Source organism: Sorex araneus, chromosome 7 (genome assembly GCF_027595985.1).
Source record: "Sorex araneus isolate mSorAra2 chromosome 7, mSorAra2.pri, whole genome shotgun sequence".
Classification (NCBI taxonomy): Eukaryota; Metazoa; Chordata; class Mammalia; order Eulipotyphla; family Soricidae; genus Sorex; species Sorex araneus.
In genome coordinates this window covers 4120727-4147020 of record NC_073308.1, presented here as the reverse complement: position 1 = coordinate 4147020, position 26294 = coordinate 4120727, and the positions used below count along the sequence as shown (strand labels likewise).

Below are 26294 nucleotides of genomic sequence, written 5' to 3'. Positions count from 1 at the left end.
GTCCTATCACTGACAGGGAGTTTCCCTGTCCCCTGTCGCCCTGTGCTCTCACCCTCCCTTTCCTTCCTCACCGCACAGCACAGGCAGTTTGACACTCTTTGAGCCTCAGTGTGTGCCTCTGCAAAATGGGGACAAAGGTTGCAGTTTGTGCCATGGTGTATTCCCTGGGGCAGCAGACACATTTTTGGGGGGCTGTGCATGGCCAGGTCAGCAGCTGACCCGGCCTCTGGCCATGAGAGTAGCCAATAGCCTTTGTCCAGGCCCCTGGCTGTGCACCAAGCACAGACCCTGGCAGCTGTGCTGTGTGGGGGCAACACCAGGGACCCCCGCTAGAAGCCCCGGCTGTGTGAGGCTCCGTGCGAGAAGAGGTGGGGACGGGTCGGGGAGGGAGATGGACGCTCAGGGCTGCTGAGCTCCTGACCCTTTCCAGAAGCCTAGGGAGAGGCACGTCCTGAGTCCCCCCACCCTCTCCCATTTCTCAGCCCCGTCACCCAGGACAGCCCAGACATCACCCCTCAGAGCCTGCTGTGGTGGAAGGAAGTCCACCCTGGGGTTCCTCCTCCGACCCAGGAGAGGACTATTCCGAGCCGTGGTCTGCCGCAGTGCTCGTCCAGGGCACTGGCGGCCTGAGAGCGGAAGCAATTCACACGGGAGCGCAGTGGGCCAGGACGAGGGAGCGTGCTGGCGTCCTCCTTTCCACAGGGACACACGACACTCAGTGCACCTCCGAAATCTCCCGTGAAGGGTGCAGCAATTGTGCGCGGAGCCACTTATTTTATAGCATAATTTGTCACCACATACTCATCTCACCCCAGAAACTATAAAACCAAGCTCCCGGAAGAGAGGGCACAGTCTCTTGCCACTGCACCTGGCTGTCTTCACCGGGCCCCCTCAGTGGGGATAGGTTTTGTTTTCCTCCCCCACCGCCCTGCAGAGTCTCAACTCGACAGTTGAAGACCTCTGGAACCCAGCCACGGCCATGCTCAGGGCAAATATCCACACGTTCAGGCGAGCTTCGAGCAAGGGGGAGCTATTGGAGGAACCCAGGTGTGTGGGACCATGGGCCGAGATCTCCAAGGCTGCTCGGATCAGGACTGGGCCTCTCCCACCCAGATCCCCCATTTTCCAGTAGCTAGGCAGTCACACCCAAAGACTGCCCCCAGAGCCATGTAATCCCATCAACGGCCAACATCCAGAGACTATAAAACCAAGCTCTGAGAAGCATGCAGCCGCAATGCAGCTGTACAACATCTAATAGCTTAGTTCTCCCTCTTGGAGAACCTGACAAGCTAACGAGAGTTTATTGCCTACTTGGAAGAGCCTGGCAAGCCCCCGTTGGCATATTCATATCCAAATTTCAGTAACAGATATATACATACCTCTCGAAGAGCCTGGCAAGCTCCAGAGAGTATCCCGCTTGCACAGCAGAGCCTGGCAAGCTACCGATGGCATATTCGATATGCCAAAAACAGTAACAGTAGGTATCATTCCCCAGACCCTGAAAGAACCTCCCATCATCGGGAAGAACGAGTAAGGAGAGGCTGCTAAGTGTAATAGAGACGTTACTGTGCCCGCTTGAGTAAATCGACGAAGAACGGGATAACAGTGATGTGGAGAGCCTCCATGGAACCGTGCTTCGTGAACACCTGTTTCTTGTTGGTTGCACCGTGCTTCGTGAACAACACCTGATGGGGAATCAGGATGTCTTGTCACGCTCACAAGTTATGGCTGGTTTATCAGCTGCAGACACTTAGGGCAAACAGGCAGGGAGAAGTATATAAGGGGGGAAGTCACCTAGCTAGTCGGTTCTCCCTCATGCGTCCCCTTTTCCTCCTTACTCCACGTCCCCGTTCCTGATTTCTTCTCTAACGCATGAGAAAGTTCCTGAATAAATCGCAGCCAAAAGGATCTCCGAGTTGCGTGTTTCTTCGCTGGACGAAGCGGCGCGCGACACAGTGATACAGTGATACTCATCTCACTATTGAAAGTCAGAAGGGCATGATTTTTCAAAAGAATGAATCAACACTTACATAATGGTTCCATTCCACACAGTTGCAGAACCACCTTAAACATTAGTATCTAATCTGTGGTTGTGCCGTGAGTCCTGACCCTTCCAGGACTAGCAACCCACTGTGGGGAAAAATGGGTTATGGGAGGAAGTGATCGAGGAGGACCAAGAGGGCCGGGCTGAGTCCCAGAAAATAAGACAAAGGACTTGGGAAGGGGAGGAGGAGGAGCACACGTCACATCCCCATCCCCAAGCAAGAGAAGGACGCGAGCCTGAGCCAGGGACAAGGGACAGGGCTCAGAGCACCGAGACATCCCAGGGCTGCCTCTGGCCAGCTCAGCAGGACTCTCCCAACAGCTGGGCTGGGGGAGGGACTCCTGGCAGGAGGCTGGGCCGTGCACCCGTGCTCCTCACCTGGCTGTTGCTCCCTCCACAGAAGCTCCTGCTCCCGCTCTCCATCTCAGTGGCTGCATTTCTGTGCATGGGCACCGCCCTCCTCCTCACCCTGGGCTGCAGGAAAGCCTGGGGCAGCACCAGCCACGGGGAGCCTGTGCCCGGCTCAGAACAGACTCCCAGGAATCAGCACCAACAGGCTTACCCCAATTGAAGGCTCAAGGATTATCACCCCCACTCTACCAACAAGAGCACAGAGGTCCTGAGGTGAACTGACCAGGATTCCCCAAGCTCCTGACGTGATGTGGTTGATAAGAAGTATCTCTCAGGGCCAGAGAGATTAGGCAGCGGGTCAGGCGCTTGCCTTGAGCAACTGAACCAGATTCCATCTCTGGCATCACATAGGATCCCCTGAGCCCACTAGAAGGGATTGATCCCTTAGTGGGGAGCCAGGAGGAAGCCATGAGCATTTCTGGCCGTGGGCCACAAAGAAAAACTCAAAAATAATTTTTTGTTGTTTTTTTGCTATTTGGGTCACAGCCAGCGATGCTCAGGGGTCACTCCTGACTCTGCACTCAGGGATCACCCTTGGTGGTGCTTTGGGGACCATACGGGATGCTGGGAATCGAATCGAACCCGGGTCGGCCACGTGCAAGGCAAACGCCCTACCTGCTGGGCTATCGCTCCAGCCCCTCAAAATCAAAATAAAACCAAACAAAGAAGGAAAGAGAAATGAATCCTAGGACCACTCAAATGATCTCAAAGCCAAAAACTATATTTCCCTTTTACTTGGCTTTCTTCCATGATTTCCGGCTCACAGATTTCAAGTGAGACTTTGAACCTTTGGGATTTCCATAAGGATCAGAGCAACAGAAACCTCTGCTGTTCTCTTTTCTTGTTCTCTGATTTTCTCGGCTCTTGGAAACAGTCACACAGCCATCCGAGTGCAGTGACTGCCAGGGTTTCCCTAAGGGCCCTGAGGCCACAACCCTGGGCAGAGGCATCTTGAAATAGAGAGTTACAGCTTCTGCTTCCAGCCCTACCAGGGCATGGCAGAAGCCCAGGAAGTTGAGTCTCTCTTAAATGTGGGTGAGTTCATAGGTCACGCCTTGTGGCCCCAAAAGAAAGTATTTTGAGGCTGTTTAGATTTGGGAGCCAGAATACTTCCAATTTTGGGGGGTGATGGGGTGGCTCTGGGTGTGTGTATCATACCCAGCTGTTTCAGGGCTTCATCCTGGCTCTATGCTCAGGGCTCACTCCTGGCAGAGCTCTGGGGACCATGTGGGGATCAGATCTGGGTCAGCGGCATGCAAAGCAAGTGCCCTTTCTGCTGTACTAAGGTTCTGCCCTGAACCCTTCCACTTCTTTCTCTGCTGAGCCCCAAACTCTGTGAAGACCAGTGCTACTATAACTGCAATCTCACCATCTCTCTCTCTTCATCTGGCTGTCGCTCCCTATGCTTTAGCAGCCTTGGTAGCCATCTGATTGGCTTCCTGAATCCCGGGAGCAAATTGAGTCAATTATCGTGTCCATCAAGGCAGCGGTCAGGGGACCCCCATGTTAGGGACCTGCAGGTCCAAAGCAACAATCAAAGTCCCAAAGGGATGATGGTTTGGGGGTCCTGGACCTTTTTCTGGGGAGCCTGAGGCTGGTTCTGAGGAGATGGTCTCAGCGTTGACTCCCTGGAGGCTGTGCCAGTGCCTGAGGACTGTGTGTTGTGAGGAGAAGCCTCCACACCTACCCGAGGCTCTGGCTCCAGGAACCTCCTTAGCACACATGCCTCTCCCCTGAGTTTGCCAGACTAGCAGGCTTAGGGGTTCGTACAACCCTCAACAATTAGTTCTCTTTAGAGCCTGAGGTCAGGTGCCTTGAAACAATTCAACTGTGCTGCTTAAAATTGGGCTTTCTGGGACCCAAGAGCCAGTACCAGAGTCAAGGGTCTTGTTTTGCATATGACTGACCACTGTTTCACCCCTGCACTTTCCATACATGTGAATGACCACTAATTGACTCTGACACCTTTCATGCCCCATGCTCTGCCAGGAGTGACTCCTGAGAACAGTCAGATAAGCCCTGAACACTGTTCAATGTGGCAACAGAATAATTTTTATCTATTTACTTTATTGTTTTGCTTTTTGAGTCACACCATACACCAAAAACACCAAAATCCACTGCTCAGGGGTTACTCCTGGCTCTTCATTCAGGAATTACTCCTGGCGTGCTCAGGGAACAATATGGGATGCTGGGAATCGAACTCTGGTTGGCCCTGTGAAAGGCAAACACCCTACCCGCTGAGCTACTCCAGCCCCCAAAAGAATTTTTTAATTTGATAAAAATAAATAAGTAAAATTTGGCATTCTACATACATCTGGAATCTTATGCTTTACCATCTTTTTAGTCAAGACACCTTGTCATGATGGCTTCCACGTAGGGTTCAGGGTACCACAGACTCCGCCCAGAGATTCAGAGCTGCACCCATGATGGTTGGATGCTCTGACAGTATCAGGGGTAATACTGGGGTGCAGACATGGGCCAGGCACATAGGAGCCTGAACCCTGCACTATCTCTCCAGGCCCTCTTTAAGAATAAGTGTATCTTAAAGATACACTTGTACCTTTAAGTGCATCTTTACAAGATACACTTGGGCAAGTGTCTCCAAAAGACTTTTCTCCTTAGTGGTATTTTTTCTTAAAGACTGCTTTGTCTTTCCAATGGTTTTCTAAGACACTCAGAATTTACATATTAGAAATATTGAAGACTTGAGCAATGGTCCTAGGCAGGTATGCTGCAGAGGATTCACGAGGTGACGCCTCCTGATGGCCTCTAGCCGTGTTCTGCTGTGGGGCTGTCCCGCAGGCCCAGGACACGCTTCATTAGCCATGTCACCTTGTCATCTGTCTGCTGACGAGAGGATGGGAGAGCGGGATCAGTTCAGAGCCCTACTGAGCCTCAATCAGGTTGATTTGTGAAATAAAAACTCCCAAAAGTAGAAACGCATTCTAAAATTCATCTCTATGTTTTAGACAACGCATCGAGGCCGAGCATTTGCCTCGCCTAGTGAATTCCTGGGTTCACTTCTAAACACAAACACACCCTCCCACAATTTAGACACACTTTGCTTTCCAAGTGAAGTGAAATATTTGTCTTATTTCACAGTTGACTTTCTTGGAATGCCAGAAACAACCTATCCATACACTTTATGCACTGTAAGGATAAACATTATTTATCTTATTAATATTATAATTATTATAAATATTCTTTCTTATCTTTATTAGGAGCATGTGTATATGTATGTGACTATGTACATGGGTATATCTATGTGGGTATAAAATGATTTCTCATTGTGTCCTTCCAAATTGTCTCATCAGGCAGATGTGACACATTGGAATATGGAACGGAATTGTCAGCAACCTGAATTTTGTTTTTGTGGGTGTGATGTCAGTGTGCCCCATGCCAGCTGTTGGATGGCCTCTTTATACTACGTTCCCTTCCTGGACATTCTGGCTGCCGGATGCTCCCTTGGGAGGGGCCAGGAAGGTGCTTCCCAACCAGCCATGGTCTCGTCTCCTTCGGGTCCCTGTGTCAAAAGGAAATGCAGCCCCTCTCCCGATTTCTGGGACAGGGGAAACTTGGGGAAGGTTCCTCTTTCAACTAGACCATTCTCTTTGCAGGCAAGACTGAATCCCACATTTCTAGTGACCTCTGTGCCCTGGAGGTAAGGCCCCCTGTGCTGAGGAAGAAGCACCCCCCAGCCATGAGGGAGCCTCAGCTCTCCTGGGTGCCTTTGCTCTTGAGCCCTTTATTCTGCTGACCAGGACTGGTTTGTTTGTTTCTTTGCTTATTGGGTCACACCCTGCAGTGCTCAGGAGTTACTTCTGGCTTTGTACTCGGGGATTGCTCCTGGCAGGACTTGAAGGACCATAGAAGATGCCGGGGATTGACACTGTTCGGCCACATGCAAGGCAAGCACCCTGCCTTCTGTACTATCAGTCTGGTTCCTCCTTCTGACCTTGAGGGCCTGCGGTTACTCTTGTTTTCCTGATCTCCTGGGCTCTCTTCTGCCCTGCTGCCCACCTGAACATCCCCACCTAACCCTCACTCTGGTCAACCCCTGCTTTGACCTTGGCCCTGGAAGGAAGGGAAGTGTGGGGGGTCATGAGCCATGTGTGGGCCCTCATCTGTGACGCCAGACTCTGGATCACCCAGGAAGGGTGGCAGTGAGCTTGCTGGGGTGGGGACTAAACACGACTCGGCGCTTTTTCTAGACAACAGTACCCTCTTTACTTAGTGCCTAGCAGGAGGACAGAAACAGGGAGGAGCAGCTCAGTTTCACCCGAAGGGGCTGGGGGCCAGGGAAGCCAGTTCTTTCCTGCTAACAACCATCACCAGAGGACAATGCTGCAGAGACTGCATCTGCCCCGCTTGAGGACATACCAGAAGATACCCCGCAGATACCGCGAACAAGTGCAAGAGCTTCCCCAGCAATGAGAACAGCCCCAGTGCTCAGGGGAATGCACACAGGAAGAAGCAGAGCCTTCCTGACAGTGGTGTCCACCTAAGCTTCCTGTGCAGGAAGGAAGTTTCAGAAACCAAGGAGATGAAGGAAGTTTCTGCATAAGTATCTGCACATCCCCCACCTGTGATAATGACATGGCTGCTGCTGGTGTGGGTGCCGAATGTGTGGGGATGGCCAGGGAGGGACATTGTATCACTAGGAAATTGCACTATGACACATTCTTTCGGTCAATTGTTTTAATACTAAACTAACTCAATGTTATTAACAAATACAATCTAGTTGAGATTCTTTAAACACAAGCACAACTGAAGGATATGTTAAAGTAAGGGTGGACAGTGGCTTCCAGTGAAGCTCCTTCCTGGCGGAGGTGGTAGAAGAATGCCTCAAACGGGGGCTCCCGCTGGATGGACAGGACGAAGCTGGGGACAGAGAGGCAGCGCTTGGCGACAGAAGCCACAGTAGCATGGTCCCTCCCAGGCTCAGGGGGTCAGAAGGGCCCAGGCTGCAAATCAATCTGGACTGTGGTGCAGGGACACGACACAGATGTCCCAGGGACCGGAACCCGGAACCTCCCCGATCCAGGCCTGTCCCTCCCACCTTTCCTCCATGGAGATCAGCTCCAGGTCCTGGAACCAGGTGAGAAACTGGTCGTGGGGCTGCAGGCGGTAGTTCTCTGCAGCCTCCTGGAGCAGAACAATCTCCTGGAGGATTTTAGTTTCCTGGGACATTGTGAAGGAAGGAAGGAAGGAAGGAAGGAAAAGGCCTGAGTGGGCTGTGGCGCCGTCCAGCCAGGGCTGCCCAAAGGCAGGCTAGAAGGAGAATTTCCACAGGAATCCCCCCTTCACTCTGCCCATCAGCATCTCCACTTGTCTGAGATCAGAAAACACCCTCCACCAGGAAGTTCCCCTTGATGGATCTCTGCCCTCCCACACGCATATATAAGTTTCCATTGTTTCATTCTCCTACTGTGAGTGCCAGGCCAGAGGGACAGAGACAAGGAGGATCCGAGAGGGGGCCAGGGGACAGGGAAGTCGGGTCCCCTCCTCTGTTCCCCTGCAGAGTCCCACTGCTCACCTTTGTTAATTTCTCCTTGTTGATCACCTCCCCCTGGAAGCAAACAGCCAAGTGCATGAGAAAGGGCCTCTGGGGGACCCTGTGACAGGCTCTGAGCTCAAAGGACACGGCTGGTGTCAGGTATGCCGACCCTCCCGCCCTGTGACACACTGGGGTGTCCAGCGAGGACAAAGACCTTGTCCCTGAGGTGGATGCTGAGGTCCCTCTGCCCCACGCCTCTTGCTGAGGGAGAGGTTGGGGATGCCCCCGACCTCAGGTGGTTCTGCACCAGGGGCTCTGCTGATCCCTGGGAACTGGGTGACGAGACCTGGGTGCCCCGTGCTGCTCCTGCCTCGGGTATCAGCCCAGCGCCAGGGGAGTTTCCCTCAGGGCTCTGCCCAGGGCTGAGGTGCAGGGGAGTGTCAGCTCCAGCCCGCCCAGCCCCCAGCTCACTCACCCCAAAATCCTCCATTTCTCTGTCCAGACTCTCCAGCTCCTGGAGGAAGGGCCCCAGGAAGGGGACCACACCCTGTGCCGAAGGGGCCGTTAGAAAGGGGCCCTGCTCTGGGGGTCCCCAGGACACCCCCAAGCCTCAGCCTCCCACCACGAGGCTCCAGGTGAGCAGGAGCCCCTCCAGGACCTTCTAATGTCCTCCTCCTTGCAAAGCTGAGAGCCCTCCCGTGGGTCCCAGGGTCCCAGCCCTCTCCCTGGCTCCCCCACCCACCCTCCACACACCAGCTCTGCAGCCACCCACTCCACCCTGGGTCGGGACGGGGTCAGCCGGAAGCAGGGCTGGGCCGGGCCTCCTTTCTGAGGGAAGACCCCTGTGGGGGCCACCCCTCTGTCCCTGGGTCCCGCACATGCCCCTCACCTGGCGTCTCCCGAGGTTCCTCAAGCAGGACACAAAGCTGCAGCGCTGTTCCACCTGGGGATGAGCACCCGACCCTGAGCCTCTGTTACCCGCACGCCCAGCCCCCACTCTCCTCCCTCAGGCGCAGACTGAAGAGAACAGCGACAGCACTGAGCCTGCAGCCCCCACCCAGAGCAGCAGCCCCATGTAATGCCCCCAGGGCTGCCTGCCCTCACAACCCCCAACAGGCCTCCACCCAACCCACACACCTGCTGTGCCCATACAGAGAAGACAGGAATGTCACAGAAACCTGAAGAGAACCCGCCCCTCCCTCCCTGCCTCCTCCATGCAGGCCTCCAACCCGCAGACTACCTGTGGGGGCTTGCAGCGTCTATGTTTCCGGGCCTGTCTGCACAGGGCCTTCAGCTTCCTCCGGCTCCACCTAGGGAGGGAGCACATTTGTCCCGAGGGAGCTGTCCCTGCATCCCTGGGGCCCCACTCAGCTGCGGGAAGCCAGGGTCCCACTCCCTGCCCAACACCTGGCCCCCAGGCTGCTGTCCCCAGGGGTCTCAGCTCACTGAGGGGCTCTGCAGACAGAGCCCTGAGGCCGCAAAGCTGGGGGCACCCACCAGGACACGTGGCCCCAGGTCTGGCTGAGTCGGCGGATGGCGGGGCTCTGCAGGGCACAGATGATGGCATAGGTGGACGCCCAGTTGCGGAGGCGCTGGCACTCCTGGAGGCAAGAGCAGGGGACAGGGCAGCTGGAGTCTGAGCTCCCTGCAGGCCTCGGTGCAAATCCCCATATGGGGGACACTGAGAATCTGGGGTCAATGGGGGACACAGAGATTCCCAAGGAACCTTGGGAAAATGTGTGCATGACTCGAGAAAGGAGCAGGCAGGACGATGGGCCCCACTGGGACGGCCCCAGGACACAGTCCCTGCAGGAAACGCCCGCGGTCCTTGGAGCAGGAGACCATCTTCTCTCCCAAACTTCACAGGAGTACAGGCAGCTGCACAGGGACCCCCACCCACTGCATACCCAGGCCTCTAGGGCCCAGTGCCCACAACTCCACAGGGATCCCCATCCCAAACATACCGGGCCACCAGGACCCAGTGCCCCCAACTCCACAAGGACCCAGCCACCACATACCTGGACCCCCAAGATCCAGGGACCCCAATTCCACAGGGAGCCCCCCAATATACCTGGGCCACCAGGATCCAGTACTCCAGCATCCGTGCCCGCGCGGGCGGGCTCAGTTCCGAGAGGCAGGTGGTAAGGACACAGGCGGCCACAGTGTAGTACTGGCTCTCGATGGCCCGCACAGTGGGGCACACATGCTCGTAGCCCGGCTTGTTCCTGATAGATGAGAGGTCCCCCCGACAGTGGTTTGGCACCAGCTCCAGGAACAGCTCCTAGGGAGAGGGACAGGTTCAGCCACAGACACCCCAGGAGACAGAACAGAGGACAGGGCCAGTCCCACTCGGCCCTTTGGCTGTGCTGGGCACTGAGGGGCTCAGGACCCCGGAACCCAGACTGATGCGGGGTGCAGGAACAGGACCCCTCTGCCTGCTCCTGGGCCCTACCAGGCTCAGGGTTCTCCCCGGCTCCCTCTCTGCACCCCTCAGAGGCACATTCCTCTGTGACAGCTGCACTGGGGGCTGGTTCCTGCGTCCCCCTTGAGGGGACCGCCCTCAGGGGCCTCATGGAGTCCAGGATGCTCAGACCATAGCAGACACACAAACCCGCGACACTAGTCTCCGCGCCACAGGCGCCCCAGCACCGCCCCCCCCCCCCCCCCACACACACACTCAGACACTGCTCTCTGTTAAGCTCAAGGACATGAACCCCTCCCCATGCCTCCCCTGCCACGGGCCATCTTGGCCATCCCGGGACAGGGCAGGCTCAGGGAGCTGGTAAAGAGGGTGAGTGTGGGCCAGCAGGCCCGATGCCTGCAGAGGTGCCCGGGGAGGCAGGTGTGAGCGACGCTGCCTCTCACCTTGTCCATGAGTGTCAGCTGCTCGGCCACCAGCCGGGCAGGGAACGTGCTGACGGAGACCTGCTCGTTCCCCGGCTCCTCCAAGGGCCTGCTGCCGGGGCAGGAAGGCTCAGGGCCGTCAGCTGCCTCGCTGGCCCGGCTGGCAGCTGCCCACGAGCTGGCATCATGCGTGTCTCCGGGCCCGGCGTCCTCCAGCTCTGCCCATTGTGCTGCGGCCGCAGCTGAGGCTTCGAGAGGCTCCGACTCTGGGGCATCCCGCGGAGGCAGGCCCAGCTCCTCAGGTGGTTCTGGGACAACTGCTGGGGCTGGAGCAATGTCTGAAGAGAAGGGCCCCGCCTCAGGGTCCCGCCAAGCCACAACCAGAAACAGCAGAGCCCTGTCCCCAGACCACGGCGTGCAGGAGCCCGGCCACCCCAGAGGGCAGGGCCTTTACCCTGAGCCCTGATCAGTGCGGTCAGGAGAAGTTCCTTCCTCAGATGAACTTGGAGGCCAGAGCCAGAAAAATGCACCAGAATGCAGCCTAGCATCGGTTGCACGGGGACACAGCACAGCCACTCAGCAGAGCCCTCAGGCCAGGACCCCGACATGGGACTCAGGGCGCTGGGGGGAGTGCAGGGAGCAGAGTCAGGACCCTGGAACGTGCCTCCGCTGCTCCCACAGAAGGTCCCCTCACGTGGAGCCCAGCTGAGCCATCATGCCACTGAGAAGATCTAACAGAGAACCTGTGAGTGGGTCCCCATGCCCTGGACTCCAATGTCGTGAGAATGACCTTCCCCACCTGGGCCTGTCCTGAGCTGCTGGGAATTCTAGAGCACCTGCCGGGCCCGTCTGCTGCTGAGGCCCAGGGATGCTGAGCAGGAGGAGGTGAGAGGAGGCCAGACGAGGGCAGTGGGGCAGGAAGTGTGGGCCACTCAGGGAGACCCCAGCCCAATCTGCTGTTTCCTGAGCCCTGGGACCCCTCTTCAGCCCTCTGTGATGCAGGGACCCTGTCAGGGAGGTTCCCTGTTGGGGAAATGATGCCTGAGCTCTGGCTTCTGCCCACACACGGCACCCAACACAGACCCGGCTGACCCTTGTGGATATCGGGGACCCTGGACCACTCACTGCTTCAGTGTTTTTTCGCAGTTGAGAACCTGCTCCAAGTACGGGAGGAGGCATCCAGACCTATGGGAAGCAGGACAGTGTCCATGGAGTGTTCGGGACACACGGCAGGATCCTGAGGCTCAGACCAGGACTCAGTCCCAGGGAGTAGCTCTGTTTTTGCGTGACAATGTGTGGAGAAATGCTGTATGACCAGGTGCTGCTTTGACGTATGGAAAGACCAAACTACCAAACCCTTCTCCTGTCCCGTGGTGCTGGGACACGTGTGTGGCCCCCAGAGACGTCTATTCGCCCACAGCAACACCGAGAGGAAGACCAGGGCATGGATGGACAGAAATGCTTTGGAGTTCAGAGGGGGTTTCCTGTGCATGTACTCTGGGAGTCCCAAGCCACAGGCTCTGAGAGTTGCGGCTGCTGTTCCATGGGCAGGAACAAGAATGAACAGGAAGCTCATGGCCAGGAGACCAGGCAGCAGCCCAGCACTGTCACGGCCCATCCTATGTCCTCCTCCAGGACCTTGCGTGACTCTCTCCACGCTGTGTTCAGAAGAACCAGCAGAAGCTCAGAGAGGCCCTGGCTCCTTCTGAGCACCCCAGGCGGGGAGGCAGGCAAGGCCCAGCGGCTGGCGGGGCGGCTCTCACCAGCGCAGCATCTGCTGCAGGATCCGCGCGGGAATGGGGAAGGCCAGGCCGGTAGGAAGGATGGTGGTAACAGAGGAGAACTTCCGCCCAGGGGAGGTTTGCATCAGGGAGACCAACATCTCCACAGTTCTTTCGCCGAGGGTCAGCATCGTGCAGGCCTCATCCAGAGAGCTCGGGCACATGGGCTCCTCCTGCTGGTGGGCAGGGGGTGCAAGGTGGTCAGCAGGTTCCCCATGGAGCCGGTGCTGAGGGTTTGGAGCTCAGAACTGGGGGAAAACCAGCTCTTGGGGCAGAAACAGGAGCGCCCACATGTGCGAGGAATCGGGCTGAGGACTGCCCTTCTGACCAATGAAGTTTGCTGTTGTCAGTTGGGAGCATTCACAGGCCAGAGGACAGGCATGGCCCCGAGGGTCTCAAGGAACCCACCCCCTGCAGAGGGACAGCAGGGGGACAGCTGGGCAGGTCCCTCCTCATCAGCAGAGAAGCTCCTGCAGCTGCTCTCAGGACCTGCCTCCTTTTCAGTTTGTTCTGCCCCCCGGTGAGGGGCTGGGGAGCCCCGCTGAGGGGCTTCAGAGTGTGGCAGATCCCTCCCCAGGTCTCCCCCTACCCTCTGGGCCCCTCCTTTGAGGCCCCCCTTTGCCCAGTGGCCACTGTGCTCCAGTGCTGCCCCTAGTGGAGAGAGCTGGCATGTGCCACCGAATCTCCCCTCCAGGAGTCCCTGGGCCAGCCCACAGACTCTGTCCCTGGCCACTAGGAGGCGGGGCCTCTCCTGCCTTGGGCCTGTGCTGGGGAAGCCTCAGACCCAGACTGCAGCAAGCAGCCACAGGAGGGCCCTGCTCTGTTGCTGAGATGCTCAGGGGCTGATGCCAGCTGAGCTGTACCTGCTCTGTGGGCTGAGTCCTGTCCCCACGTGTCCTGACAGACTGTAGGGACTCAGCCAACACAGCTCCTTTCTCTGGGCCTCCTTCCCTGGAGGTGCATCCCAGGGATGGCAGTTTCAGGGAAACGGACACCGCAGCCCTCTGCTCCTTCTCTCTCTAACCCCCAACCTGAGCTGCTTCCTGCCTGGAGAGTCAGCCAGACAGGGAGCTGTCTGAGCCCCGTGTCCCTGGGCCATGAGGACAAGGTCACACAGCAGCAGTGCAGACACACAGTGTGACTGAGGGGAACGTGGGCGTGGCCCTCTGGGTCAGCTCCTTGTTCTGAAGTGTGTGGGGATGGACTTTCAGCTGACCCTGTGCCAGAGGAGCATTGGGGACTGGATCACTCTGAGATGGGCTGTGGACACCCTGAAGGGTCACCATGGAAGAGTCTCAGGTGTCTTGGGCTGGGAACTGGGCTCTGCACCCACCTCCCCATCTCAGACCCTGAGTGTCACCTGCTCACCTGTGCCGGGCACTGGGTGTCACTGCATCTGTGCGGTCCCGGGCTCGTGTCCTGGCAGGTAGAACAGCTGCTTCCCACCAGGGGCTCCACCGGGATGTCCCGAGCTGAACTCTGTAACACAGCCTCTGTCACCCCTGGGAGGGACCTGACACGGGGGCCCCCTTGAAGAGTCTTTTTGGTCCAACAGTGAAATAACATCTCTCACCACAGAGACTACACACAGCCAATGGAATAAGAACGACCAGTGCTGGCACAGATGCAGGGAGAGAGGGGGGTCTCATTCATTGTTGGTGACAAGGCCGACTGGCCAAGCCTTTTTGGAAAACAATATGGCCATTTCCCCCCTTCCCAAAATTAGAAATTGAATTCCATAGGATCTAGCAATGCCACTTCTGGGGATATACCCCAGACTAAATAGGCACAGAGCTGAATCATCATCTGCACTGCAGCACTATTCACAGTAGCCTGAATCTGTAAACAGCCCGAGTGTCGAGAACAGAGGAGTAAATAAGGAGATTATGGTACATCTACACGATGGAATACTACACAGCCACCAGGAAAAACGTCATAATATTCACTTAGGATGACACTCGTTCCCAAGGAGATTGGAAACAGGGCCAGCAGGACTGGTCCACAAGTTTTGGGAGAGACAGGGAAGGCAGTTAGGGTAGAGAAGGACCACTATGACAAAGGTAGTTAACTATGAATAAGAACTGTGAGCTGAAAGTAGGTAACGGAACAAACATGATAACCTCTCAGTACTTGTATTGCAGTCTATAATGGTCCAAAGTAGAGAGAGAGAGGAGAGAAAACAGAGAGAATCAGAGACAAAGAGAGAAAGAGAGAGAGAGAGAGAGAGAGAGAGAGAATTTCGTGCCATAGAGTTAGGTGTGGGGTGAGCGTGGTGGGAGAGAAACTGGGAACGTTGCTGGTGGGAAATATACACTCGAGAAGGTTCCGTTTTTTAGAAACTCTGTTTTGTCAAGAAGAGTCCATGACACACACCAGCCTTCCCTCATGAGGCAGTTGCTCCTTCCCGTAAGAACAGGACTCATTCCCCTCAGACACCTTTGGACCATGACCCACAACTCACACAATCAAATTTCATTCACACACACAGACACACACACAGACACACGCAGTAACAGGGATGTGAATCTACCGAGGTGCATCACAACTGTGAACTATTGACCCTGTGGGCCCGGATTACCCTTGAGTTCCTCCTCACCTGGGACAGGTGTTGCGGGTGGGGACGAGCCCTCCTCCACAGTCTGCAGGGACAGCGATCACCTTCACTCTGGGCTCGCCTCAGCCCAGAGCCTCTGATCTTGGGCATACAACATGAAAACATGTCTATTGCTTCTCAGTGCAAGTGAACTAGACGGTCACTTTCTCGAGAATGAGCTCACAGGGGATCCAGGGTTCTATGGCAGTTGGGGATGGTCACCAGGGAAGTGAGGTCATTTTCCAGGGTTCCATGAGCTGATGAATTCCTTCCACCTGACCAAATGCCCTCCCCTGCTATGGCACCACAGACTGAAACAGGGAGTTGAGAGTTTTCCCCAACTATCTGGAAATAGAACGTGGGTCCTAACTCTGAGGATTCAGTGGAACTGGATTTTTCATGTCTCCCGTGTCCAGACCCCTGGGCCCTGGACTCCAGAGTTGTGTCCACCAGGCTTGGGAATCCTCTCCCCTCTCTGGCTCCCTCCCCTCTGCAGAAGCAAATGTCACTGAAGTTTGGGACAGCCTGCAGGCTCAGGGAGGTAGGACTTGTGTATGAGACAAGGGCTGCTGGTGTCCCCCATAAGCACCAAACCTCAGCCCCCTGTCAGCTCACGACTTCCTCCCTCTCTTCAGCTACAGTGGAGGCAACTGTGCGTCAGAGTGTCCAGGACCCTGGTGTCCTACTCGTCTCTCCTCATTCTACTCTAGATGTTTCCACCCAAATTCCATAGCACACGGGGACTGCCTTTCCCCAAAAATAAGGCCATAATGCTTGAGGAACTTGGCCCAATTTGTGTCTATGCACATAGTTCCCGTGTCTGGGAACTTCTTAGGGGGCTGCCTTCCTGGATGGTCTACAGGAACAAGAGTCTCCAGATGCCCACTCAGAGGGTGGGAGCAGAGGTTTGGCTGTCCCCTGTTGGGATATGACTCAGCCATCCCTCCTTCAGGGACACCAACCTCTCCTGCCCTAAAACACTCTCCGTCCCTGCATCTTGCTTGATCAGGAGCTTTTTCTGAGGCTGAGACTCCCTGAGCCAACAGAGATGGCCCTGCAAGGGCGCCTGCTGGGAAGCTGCTGTGGAGTCATGGATGAGAGGTGGGGTTCCAGTGGGAGGCAGTGACTCTTGCTTGCTAACTGCATCCAAAATATGAGCCATGTTCGTTGCCATTGTAAGGGTGTCTGTGACAAAAGTCATGTTCAGGAGGCAACCATTGGCTACTGCCCAAGTTAATGTGAATCTGTGGTACATACACAGTCGTATCTGTCAGCTCCTAATAAAAGAGGGCACCTCACCATTAAAAAGAACCCAGAGAGAATTGGAGGGTCTCCAAAAGAAACAGAAATACTCAATGCTTCCACTGCTCTCAGGAAGAGAAAGAAGTGCAGTGGAAAGCCAGTGAGCCTAATCCTAAATCTGAGGACAGAGAGACTGACAACCGTGGACATGGTAAAGGGTTCCACTGGACGGTGGCAGAGTGCTTGTCATTCACAGTGGTCTGGGCATGGATCTGTTTTTCCTGAAGTACCTACAGTGATGTAAAACAATGCCATCTTTACTCAGTCTATCACATTAAACTCTGGTGACAGTCATAGCTGTAAGGAGTCTGAGACAGGTGACTAAAAGCACTGAGAAGGCCACGGTGGGAACCTGGGACGGAACAGAGAAAATAGGGCAAACCAAGTAACCTCTAAGGAAGGACTGCTTCACATTTATCACACGTTTCTATCAATATCAGACATTACTAGGAGGAGCCACTGCGGGTGGGGTACTGGAACTCTCGTGAAATCCAAAGCTGTTTTAAAAGACTCATCCAAAAGGTAAGAGTGACCACACAAAAATATATGTGTATGACCTTTTGTGTGTGTCCCTGGGAATAGGGGTTGTTTGGGGCACCACCCCTCAGTGTTCAAGGTTCTATCCTGGTGCTGTGCTCAGGGAGGATTCTGGCAGTGCTTGGGGGCGAAATCCAGGGTTGGGATCCAACATGGCTGCAAGGTGTCTTACTCACTGTGTGATCTCCCCAGCCCGAGAAATGTGAACTTGATCTCACTGGACATGAGGAATAGTGACCACAGTCATTTAAGTGACTCGCTGATACGAAGTCAACTGGCTGCTCTACACTCACATCGTGCTAATAGTCCTTGGGGACCAGCAAGCAAAGCTGGAGCTCAGCGGAGCATGCACTGAGCCCTTGAGCCCTCTCCTACTGCAGAAGCATGGTTGGTTATGAGAAAACATGGATTGAATTAAGTGGGATCAAATATAATATACATAACGTACGTATTATGTGGGCTGCTCCAGCAAAATTTATAACAAGAAGCAAAATCTTTATTAGCCAAAAATCATGTAGAAGCTGGAGCGATAGTACAGTTGTAAGACATTTGCCTTGCACGTGGCTGACCCGGGTTCGATTCCTCCGCCCCTCTCGGAGGGCCCAGCAAGCTACCAAGAGTATCTCATCCACACGACTGAGCCTGGCAAGCTCCCCATGGCATATTCGATATGCCAAAAACAGTAACAACAAATCTCACAATGGAGACGTTACTGGTGCTCACACCAGCAAATCGATGAGCAACGGGATGACAGTGATACAGTGATACAGTGATGTAGAAGCTGAACAATCCTGCTGACAAGCAGTCCTGCTTGGATGGGAATATAATATTTCACTCCTTTCTGTCCCACACAGTAGCCAGCCTCACCTCTGGGAGTTGAGACACTGGCATGGTGAAGATGGGACTGAGGGCCCAAATCTTTCTTCTTCCTTCAATGTGGTTCATTGACACGCAAAAATCACCTGAGCCAGCAGCCAGGGCATCAGAGCAGAGCTCCAGACAGCAGATATGAACTGCTTTTGGATGACCCTGTCCCCTCCTCTAGTGGCTGCTGCATGGTGACTGCCCAGGGCTCACAGGCCTGGCTCGGGGGCTCACACAATTCTAGCCATGCTAGCTGGGTCTCACGTCAGGTTGTAGTGCTCCCCAGAGGTCACCACAGTGCTCACACATGGACACACCTCGGGTCACACTTCCCAGCTGTGGAGCACATGTATGGGCACTGAATAGAGACCGTGGGCCCAAAGGCTGGCACAGCAGGCATTCTAAAGCCAGGGCGGGCAGAAACAAGATGCGTATCTGAGGCAGGAACCTGAAGAACCCTCAAGGGACGTTATTGTTGCTGATTTCTATGGACGAGATGATAGGAATTTGGAAACTTCCTTGAATGAACAACCCAATGCCCACTTGGGCAGGACAACACCAAGAAGAACCAGATTGAACTGACCAGACCAGGGGAAGCCCAGAGAGACTCACATTGACCTGTGAGTGTCAGTTCGCAGGGTCTGCACAGACTGGGGCAGAGATGGTTTCAGCCCGGGTTACAGAAATAATATTTCCTGTGAGGACATTGTAGACAACCTCAATGTTGGGGAGCAGGTCTGGACACCCCGGCTCCCTTACAGCCCTCCCAGAACCACACGAGGGAGGAGAGAACCTCAGCAGATCTGAGGTGGGAGGCAAATGTCACTTGATTCCTTAGGAACAGAGGGTGGGAGGCACCTGCCCACCTCTCTCACTCCCCTTTCAATCTCCCCAGGGACAGTTCAAATATCTCCTTATTTGAGTGCTGGAGGAGGCTTTCTCCGTGCCCCAAGCACCCCAGAAGAGAGTTGCATCAAAAGGAAAGAGAGAGAGAGTTGCAAACTTGTAGGCCAGTGAGGGTCCTGGAGGGGTCCCTCAGTACCGTGGCTAACACAAGGCTTTGCTGATCCTCCAGCCCCTTCCTGGGCAAGGACAGCCCCTTGGCTAAGCTTTCTTTCCCTGACTCAGGATCTAATCAATGTCTCATTCAGTGCACCTGGCCTTTGGCATTACAAATCAGTGAAAGTGGGACACATATTTGCCTCTTCAGGTCCAATGAAAAATAATGGACATCTAAAGCAGAATTTTCTAATGATTTATAAGAAAGAAACATATATTAACACGGATACGTCAATCTTGATGTCACTGCCACCTAATGCAGGTGTATCTAAGTTAATGTTAAGCTTCAGGAATCATTCCAAGCCTGTGGAAACTTCTGGGGACCAGCATAGTCCTCTGACCAGCGTTGTTGACCACTGGTCTACTCTAAAGGACTTCCATTGAGTCTCTAATAGCCAACTCAGACCTTGGTCCTTATCTCACTTGTCTGGTGTGAGCTTGACAAGTCAGAGCTGACAGGCTGAGAGAAGATTTTACAATGCCTAGAAATGACTGTGGCTTAATCTCTAAAAATGAAGGTGGGTTATTAAAAATCAGAAATCAGAAGAAGGAAATCTAATAGGGAAAGTAACAGAAGTAGAAGATGCAATGCAATAAGCCTCCAAACACCGAATAAGTCCATAAATAGATTCTGACCACATCATTATTAGAGAAATCCTGATTTTAGGTCACAGAGGTAGCCCTGGTACTCATCAGATGGTAGGAAATGAAAACTGGACATGGTCTCGGTATTGGATGGAATGGGATAAAGTGTGAATCCTCTAGTCCTGCTGGGAGTTTCAGGAATGGGGAACAATCTGGATCTTAGGTGTGAAATCAGCATGTTGTTCTTACAATGGCAGGAAATCAAGGGTTTCCTGCATATGTTTTGATTTTGCCTTGCTGACCAGTGCAGGAAATAAACATACACCAAGGTCCTATTTTCTCTCTCTCTTTTCAAGTCTCTACTCTTGATCTCTACTCTTGATTCCTGTCATGTTCAGTCTATGAATATGATATTATGGTCACTGATACACTGGGAATACATTTTATCAATAGTGTGTGTCACTGTCACTGTCACTGTCATCACGTTGCTCATTGATTTGCTCAAGAGGGCACCAGTAATGTCTCCATTGTGAGACTTGCTTGTTACTGTTTTTGGCATGTTGAATACGCCATGGGTAGCTTGCCAGGTTCTGCCATGCGGGCAAGATACTCTCAGTAGCTTGCTGGACTCTCTGAGAGGGGCGGAGGAATCGAATCCAGGTCAGCCATGTGCAAGGCGAATGCCTTACCACTGTGCTATCGCTCTAGCCCAACAGTGTGTGAAAAGGATAAAATTCTATTTTCCCCTGAAGATATCTAATTAATCACTCTCCTCAAATGGAAAGAGCTTCCCTTCCTCTAATTCTCAGAAACATCCTTGGGGTGCCTCAGATGGAAAGTTTCCCTTCCTCTAATTCTCAGAAACATCCTTGGGGTGATGGGAAAATTGCTCAGACTTGGGTGCTTCAAAATGTCTCATTTTTCCCCTAGGCTTTTTGTCATCCTTCTGTCTCTGGGACTATGCTCTATAAAGCTCTAATTTGTCTACTCTGAAAACACCAATGGAGATCTTGGTTCTAGCCTGCTTTTCGTCATCCATTGTCTGATTGGTTTTTGCTTAGAAGTCACATAGTAAAGCAATTTTGGTGTCTATTTCTAGGAGAAATTCAAATCCTGCACTCACATCACTTTGTAGACAAACACCTACAAAGCAGTACAAATGTTGAACACTTAGATTTCTAGTTTAGTAACAAGGGGTATCTCAAATGCACAATGCTGACTGAAAACAATTTTGTTCTTGTTTTGTTTCTTATGGATAAACACTGATCATCAACAAACGTTCACTACCCATTTTTCATATTGGTAGCCAACTACCTAAGAACCACCGAGGAGTAGAACATCACCAGACTACAGATCAGGACATCATCGTCATCTCATCATCATCATCATCATCATCATCATTATCATCACCACCATCAACATCATCCTCATCATCACCATCATCATTATCATCATAATTGGCATCATCATCACCATTGTCATCATCATCATCACCATCACCATCATCATCATCATCATCATCATCATTATCATCATCATCATGTAATAATTATATACAGCATTCTTATTCATGCTTATTCCAGAATGGTGGTGTCCTAAACTCTACCTTTTATCACTGCCTTTTATCCTCACAGTCACCCTGTCTTGCAGCTATATTAACGTCCCAGTTGTACAGACAGGAAACCTAGGACAGAGACAGTAAGTATTTTTTGTGAGAATCCCATTCTTCCATGGAGACCACAAGGTCTCAAGGGCATCTCTGCTTGCCTAGTGCTTTCCCTCTCTCTCCCTCTCTCTGTTTCTTCTCTCTCCCTCTCTCTCACCTCCCTGTCTCTTTCTCTCTTCCTATACCTCCCTCCCTCTCCTCTATGTCTCTTACTTTTTGTTTTGAGACACATCTGGAGGAAGAGCTTCCAGGACCATTTGTACTGAATGTCTGGAACCCAAGAGTTCACCCATCAAGGAAATGGGTGAAAGGGGTATAACTCATGTAACAGAATAAAATCCCCAGCCCTTTACTAACATCTGTGCCACCAAAGATGACCTAGCTGGATGTGAGTGATGTCTTTAGGCAGCTGAACATTGGCCCTGCCTGGTCCACTAGGTCCAGCATCTGTCTAGTATAGAGTTGTGAAGTTGAACTTAGTCCAGTTCTGCCCTGCCAGAGACATGGGGGCAGGGGCCAGGGGCCCGGGAAGCAGGGGCAGGGGTGCTGGGGTTGGGGAGGACAGCAGGAAATAGATCAGGGTGTCCTCTGCTCCAGTATTTCATCTACACACTGTCTTCAAAGGAAGGTATGTCCAGAGTGATCTGGGGGTGGAGGAGCGAAGTTCCCACCATACCAAAACCTTGGCAGCCACACTCACACCTCAACAGATGCCACCATGTCTCTACCAGACTCCACAGCCTTATGACTAACCCCACAGAGATGCTAACCTACCAAAAATTTCAGGTACACTGGGTGATTTGGGGGCTGAAACTCCAGACCTTCTTGGAGTCAGGGTGGGTGACCTCCCTCCATTTCCCTGTACTTCCGGAAACTCTGGCAGCCACACCTTATCCGACTTCTGCTGCCATGCAAGCTCATCTACTGGCCCTGCTCCAGAGACTCATGATTAAATCCCGAAAGAGATCAACTTCCCACAAACATCTCTCATGTACCCAATCCCGGCTGGGACCTCGAAGGTGATCTCAGGGGCGGATGGCATCAGTGTCTGCCCTACCAAAGCCCCGGCAGACGAGATCACAGTCTTGGGCCAGACTGCCCACTTACATATCCTGAATTTTCTGAAGCTTGAAATCACCAAACTCTAGAATACTAACATCCCAGAAGGAACACATTAGATTGGATAGGAACGTAAGTAGACATTAACTAATTTCGACTAACAAAAATACTCATACAAAAGACTTAACTAGCAAAAGAGCTTAGTAAACTCTCAGACAAGGACTTAATATCCCCATGGTGAGATACAACAATTTTCACAAATTTTCTTTTACTTAAGTATTTTTCTTATCATCCCATTAGCCAGTTAGTGTAACAAGCAATATAAAATAAATTATTGTGGGCCTGCTACAGGGACAGGCTTGAAAGGTGGCTGGGAAAATGGAGACATGGTAGAGGGAAGGTGACAGTGATGGTGAGATTGGGGTTAGAATATTACATGCCTATAACAAATAATCACAACCAACTTTGCAAACCACAATATTTCAATATAGTGTTGTGGAAGGAGAGAAGGTTTGTTTATGGAGAAGCAAGAGGCAAAAATGTTGGGATCTATGGGGAAGGAGCAATAATTTGGTAGATACAGTATTTGCTTTGCACACATCCAATCTGGGTTTGATCCCCAGCATCCCATATGGTACCCCAAGTCTTCTGGGAATGATTCCTGAGAACAGAGCCAGAGTCAACCCTGAATACCGTCAAGTGTGGCTCCCAAACAAATCAAAATTGAACTCTCTTCCTGCTCTCTAGTCCCATGTGGGTAGACAGGTATGCAAATAGAGAAGGAGGACATGTGACAGTCCCCTCAAAGATGAGCAAGCAGCGAGGAGCCACTTCATTGGCTTTGTAACCAAAATCCCTCTTTTGCTCACTCAGACCCTTGAAAGGAGACAGACTTTGGTCGGCCACACTCGGCCCACCACCAGGGTGGACCAAAGACAATGAAGCAAACGGGCTTGCAGAGCTCCAGCTGCATCTCCCTGGGGCAGAGACACAGAGACACCTTCTTGTCTGGGGCTTCATGTATGCAAGGACCAGGGCAAGTGTCACTGTGAAGGGGAACCAGCGAGTGCTCGACACATTAGCCTTGTCACTACTGTCACCCAGCAGCGTCTCAGTCACAGAGCAAAGGAGTTTTGGAAGAACAGAGTACACTGTCCTTGTCTTATTCTGGGGTTCCCTCCAGGAGTGTACAGGGGCCAAGAGGGTCACACCCAGCCATGCTTGGAAACCACAATACAGGGGAGAGATTGTCCAGGGGTAAAACTTGGGGTCGCACACAGGTAAGGCATTTGTACCTGAGCTTTGAGCTACCTCTCATGCCCCAACTTTCTTGGTTGAACTGTTGAACTGACCAAAATCCATAAAGGAGCTCTGAAGTTCTCAGCAAGGGTTAGAACTTCCCCGGGACACTGATGAAGGCTTGGAGCCACCCCCCACTCCCCCACCCCAGGGCTTCTCTCTCCCGCAGCAGCCCTCACTGTGGCTAGAGCAGCACTGGCTGGGGCCCAGCCTCCTCTCAAACCTTCCCTGTTGGGGAACTCGCAAACACTCCCCTGTGCTCCCTGGCAGTCTCGGCAGAGGGTAAGGACTATGGGCTCCCTGGCTGAGAGGTGGACCACACACAGTACAGCCCAGGGCCTGCCTCTGCAACATCTCTGTCACCCTGATGAGGCTTCAGTGGGGAAATCCTCCAGCAGGTACCTGCACTCCTGAGCCCAGTTGAAATCTGCATTTCTGATGTTTGTGCTCACCAGCGTCTCGGGGGTCCCTGTCTCCCCATCCACTGCCAGGTCTTGTGGCTGGAGGGGAACATCATGATGTTGTCAGTAGTCTGTGGTCTCGTTCTCCCCTTAAACCAGGCACCTTTGTTCCTCCTCTTCCTCTTGGCCTACAGTTTGGCATCCTAGAAGAGGAGAAATGGGATTGGGCAAGTGTTTCTTCCTCCAGCACTGGATGCACCATCACAGACCAAGAGGCCGAGGCCTGGGGTGCTCAGCAGTAGACGCCCACCTGACCGGCTGAGGACCCCTCCAGTTGACTCTCCAGCACTGCCCTTGTGCAGGACCCAGAATCATAGTAGCACCACGAGGGGAAATAAATATTAGTGGAGGGGCCTCTCAAGTGATGTTTAGGGAGCTCAGGGGCCCTCCCTGGAACTCTCCGTCAACCAAGTGATTCATCTGAAGGTTAGGCCCAAGGATGTGGTGCTACCAGAGGTTGGGGGCCAGTCATGCTAGTGAGGCCACACTATGCTCGGGTCAAGCCAGGGTCAGGCACTTCAAGGCATGAGCCTTAACCCCTGTGCTGTCTCTCTGGTCACTATAAAATGGTTTTAAATTGATTTATAAAAATAAAAAGAAAGAAAGCAAAATAGTGTAATGAGTTTTACCACCCAGATTTGTTCCTACTGGGTTTCCACAGATTTTCCTCCTGCTTTCTGGCACATAGTAGTTAATTCAGCTCCCCGTGGCCCTCATTGATATGCTTCCTGCTCCTCTCCCTGCATATCATCTCCATCTTATCCCGAGAATCATCTACCTGGAAAGTTTCAGTTATTTCTCACCTTTTCTCTCCACATCCTCCTCATGGCTCACCTGCATGGCTCCCAGCATAGCATCATCATCACACATCTGTCATCAAGTATTAGGCACACGTGGGACCCTAATCACAGGACTGAGGATGTCACACCTATCTCAGGACATCCCTGTATGCGTATGACATTTATAAATGATGAGAAGGACTCAGGGTTATGAGTGGATTTTCTTGCTCTTAATTAATGTTTTTAAATATATGTATTTAATTCATTATTGTAATTTATTTTTATTAAGATACCATGATTTACAAAGTTGTTCATAATAGAGTTGTTTCAGGCATACTATACCTAAGAACAACCCCACCACCATTGTGACTTTCCCTCCACCAGTGTCCCCAGGTTCCCTTCTACCCATCAGCCTGCACCCCAGTCAGGCACAGAGCAAATTTATTTCACATTGTTTCCTCCCACAAAACGTGAAAGAAAGGTAAATGGGACTATCAGAAAATAAGTCGATTTGTGGTGGTCGAGTGCTATATGTTTTTAACCTATGTAGAGAAATTAAAATCATTTAACACAATATAAAGCCTATTCTCATTTACATAAATAAGTTTCCAACTCTGGAATCTAAAATATATTGCATTAGATTTTAATATGTACTTGGACCTCATTTGTATTTATTTTATATTCCCCACCATTAGTAAAACATTTTAAATTATGTTATAATATATTCTAGAGTTTAAAATGAACTCAAAAGTTTGAAATAGGTAAAACCTCAAACATAAATTTAGTAAAAGTGAAAAGAATTAAGAAAATATAAAGGAAAAATTCTGAATAGGCCTATAAATGTACTAAAGTGTTTTATCCTAAGAAAGGGAAGATTGATTTTATACTAGAAAATATAATGTTTTTTTTTTTTTTGGTTTTTGGGTCACACCTTGCGATGCACAGGGGTTACTCTCCTGGGTCTGCACTAAGGAATTACTTCTGGCGGTGCTCAGGGAACCATATGGGATGCTGGGATTTGAACCCGGGTCGGCAGCGTGCAAGGGAAACGCCCTACCCACTATGTTATCACTCCAGCCCCCTAGAAAATATTATGTTACAGATTTTAAGTGTCTGTATTCATAAGTAAAAGATTGTAATGAAAAATCACATTGGATGCAAAAAAATCTGATCAAACATAGAACTTTCAGTGTATGTGAGATGTTAATTCATCACTAAAACTCTTTAAAACACCCCTTAGGAAGCTAGGAATAAACGTACCTTTCTTAATCTAGTAGAGGGCAACCATCAGCATTTTGAATGAGAGCCACACTCAGAGTTGCAAAACACAAGGGAAATCTTTCCTGTCCTTTACAGAAGCTCTTCTAATACTTCTTGAATAACTGGTTTCAAGACTCTGAATTCCCTCCATCTGCGGGAAATCAAATGGGTCGCTTGACTTTACTGGTTTCAAGACTCTGAATTCCCTCCATCTGCGGGAAATCAAATGGGTCGCTTGACTTTCCACCACCAC

General features: G+C 52.2%; 1 protein-coding gene and 1 long non-coding RNA gene across 2 annotated transcripts in view; both read right to left on the bottom strand.

The window, feature by feature from the left end:
- LOC129406541 (ral guanine nucleotide dissociation stimulator-like) overlaps positions 1-12006 on the bottom strand; it is a 34724-nt gene extending 22718 nt beyond the window's left edge. The window contains exons 1-6 of the mRNA XM_055144704.1: positions 11982-12006; positions 10818-11062; positions 10024-10233; positions 9450-9553; positions 9193-9262; positions 8842-8895 (exon numbers count right to left, since the gene is read on the bottom strand). Coding sequence (XP_055000679.1) covers positions 8842-8895; positions 9193-9262; positions 9450-9553; positions 10024-10233; positions 10818-11062; positions 11982-12006 — 708 coding nt within the window. The remainder of the gene's footprint in view (positions 1-8841; positions 8896-9192; positions 9263-9449; positions 9554-10023; positions 10234-10817; positions 11063-11981) is intronic.
- A 583-nt stretch (positions 12007-12589) lies between these two features.
- Positions 12590-24136, bottom strand: LOC129406586 (uncharacterized). Its single transcript, XR_008631088.1, has 3 exons — positions 23994-24136; positions 13946-14056; positions 12590-12753 (listed from the first exon to the last, which is right to left on the bottom strand). It is a non-coding gene; the product is annotated as an uncharacterized LOC129406586 (long non-coding RNA).
- Between the last annotated feature and the right edge of the window lie 2158 nt (positions 24137-26294).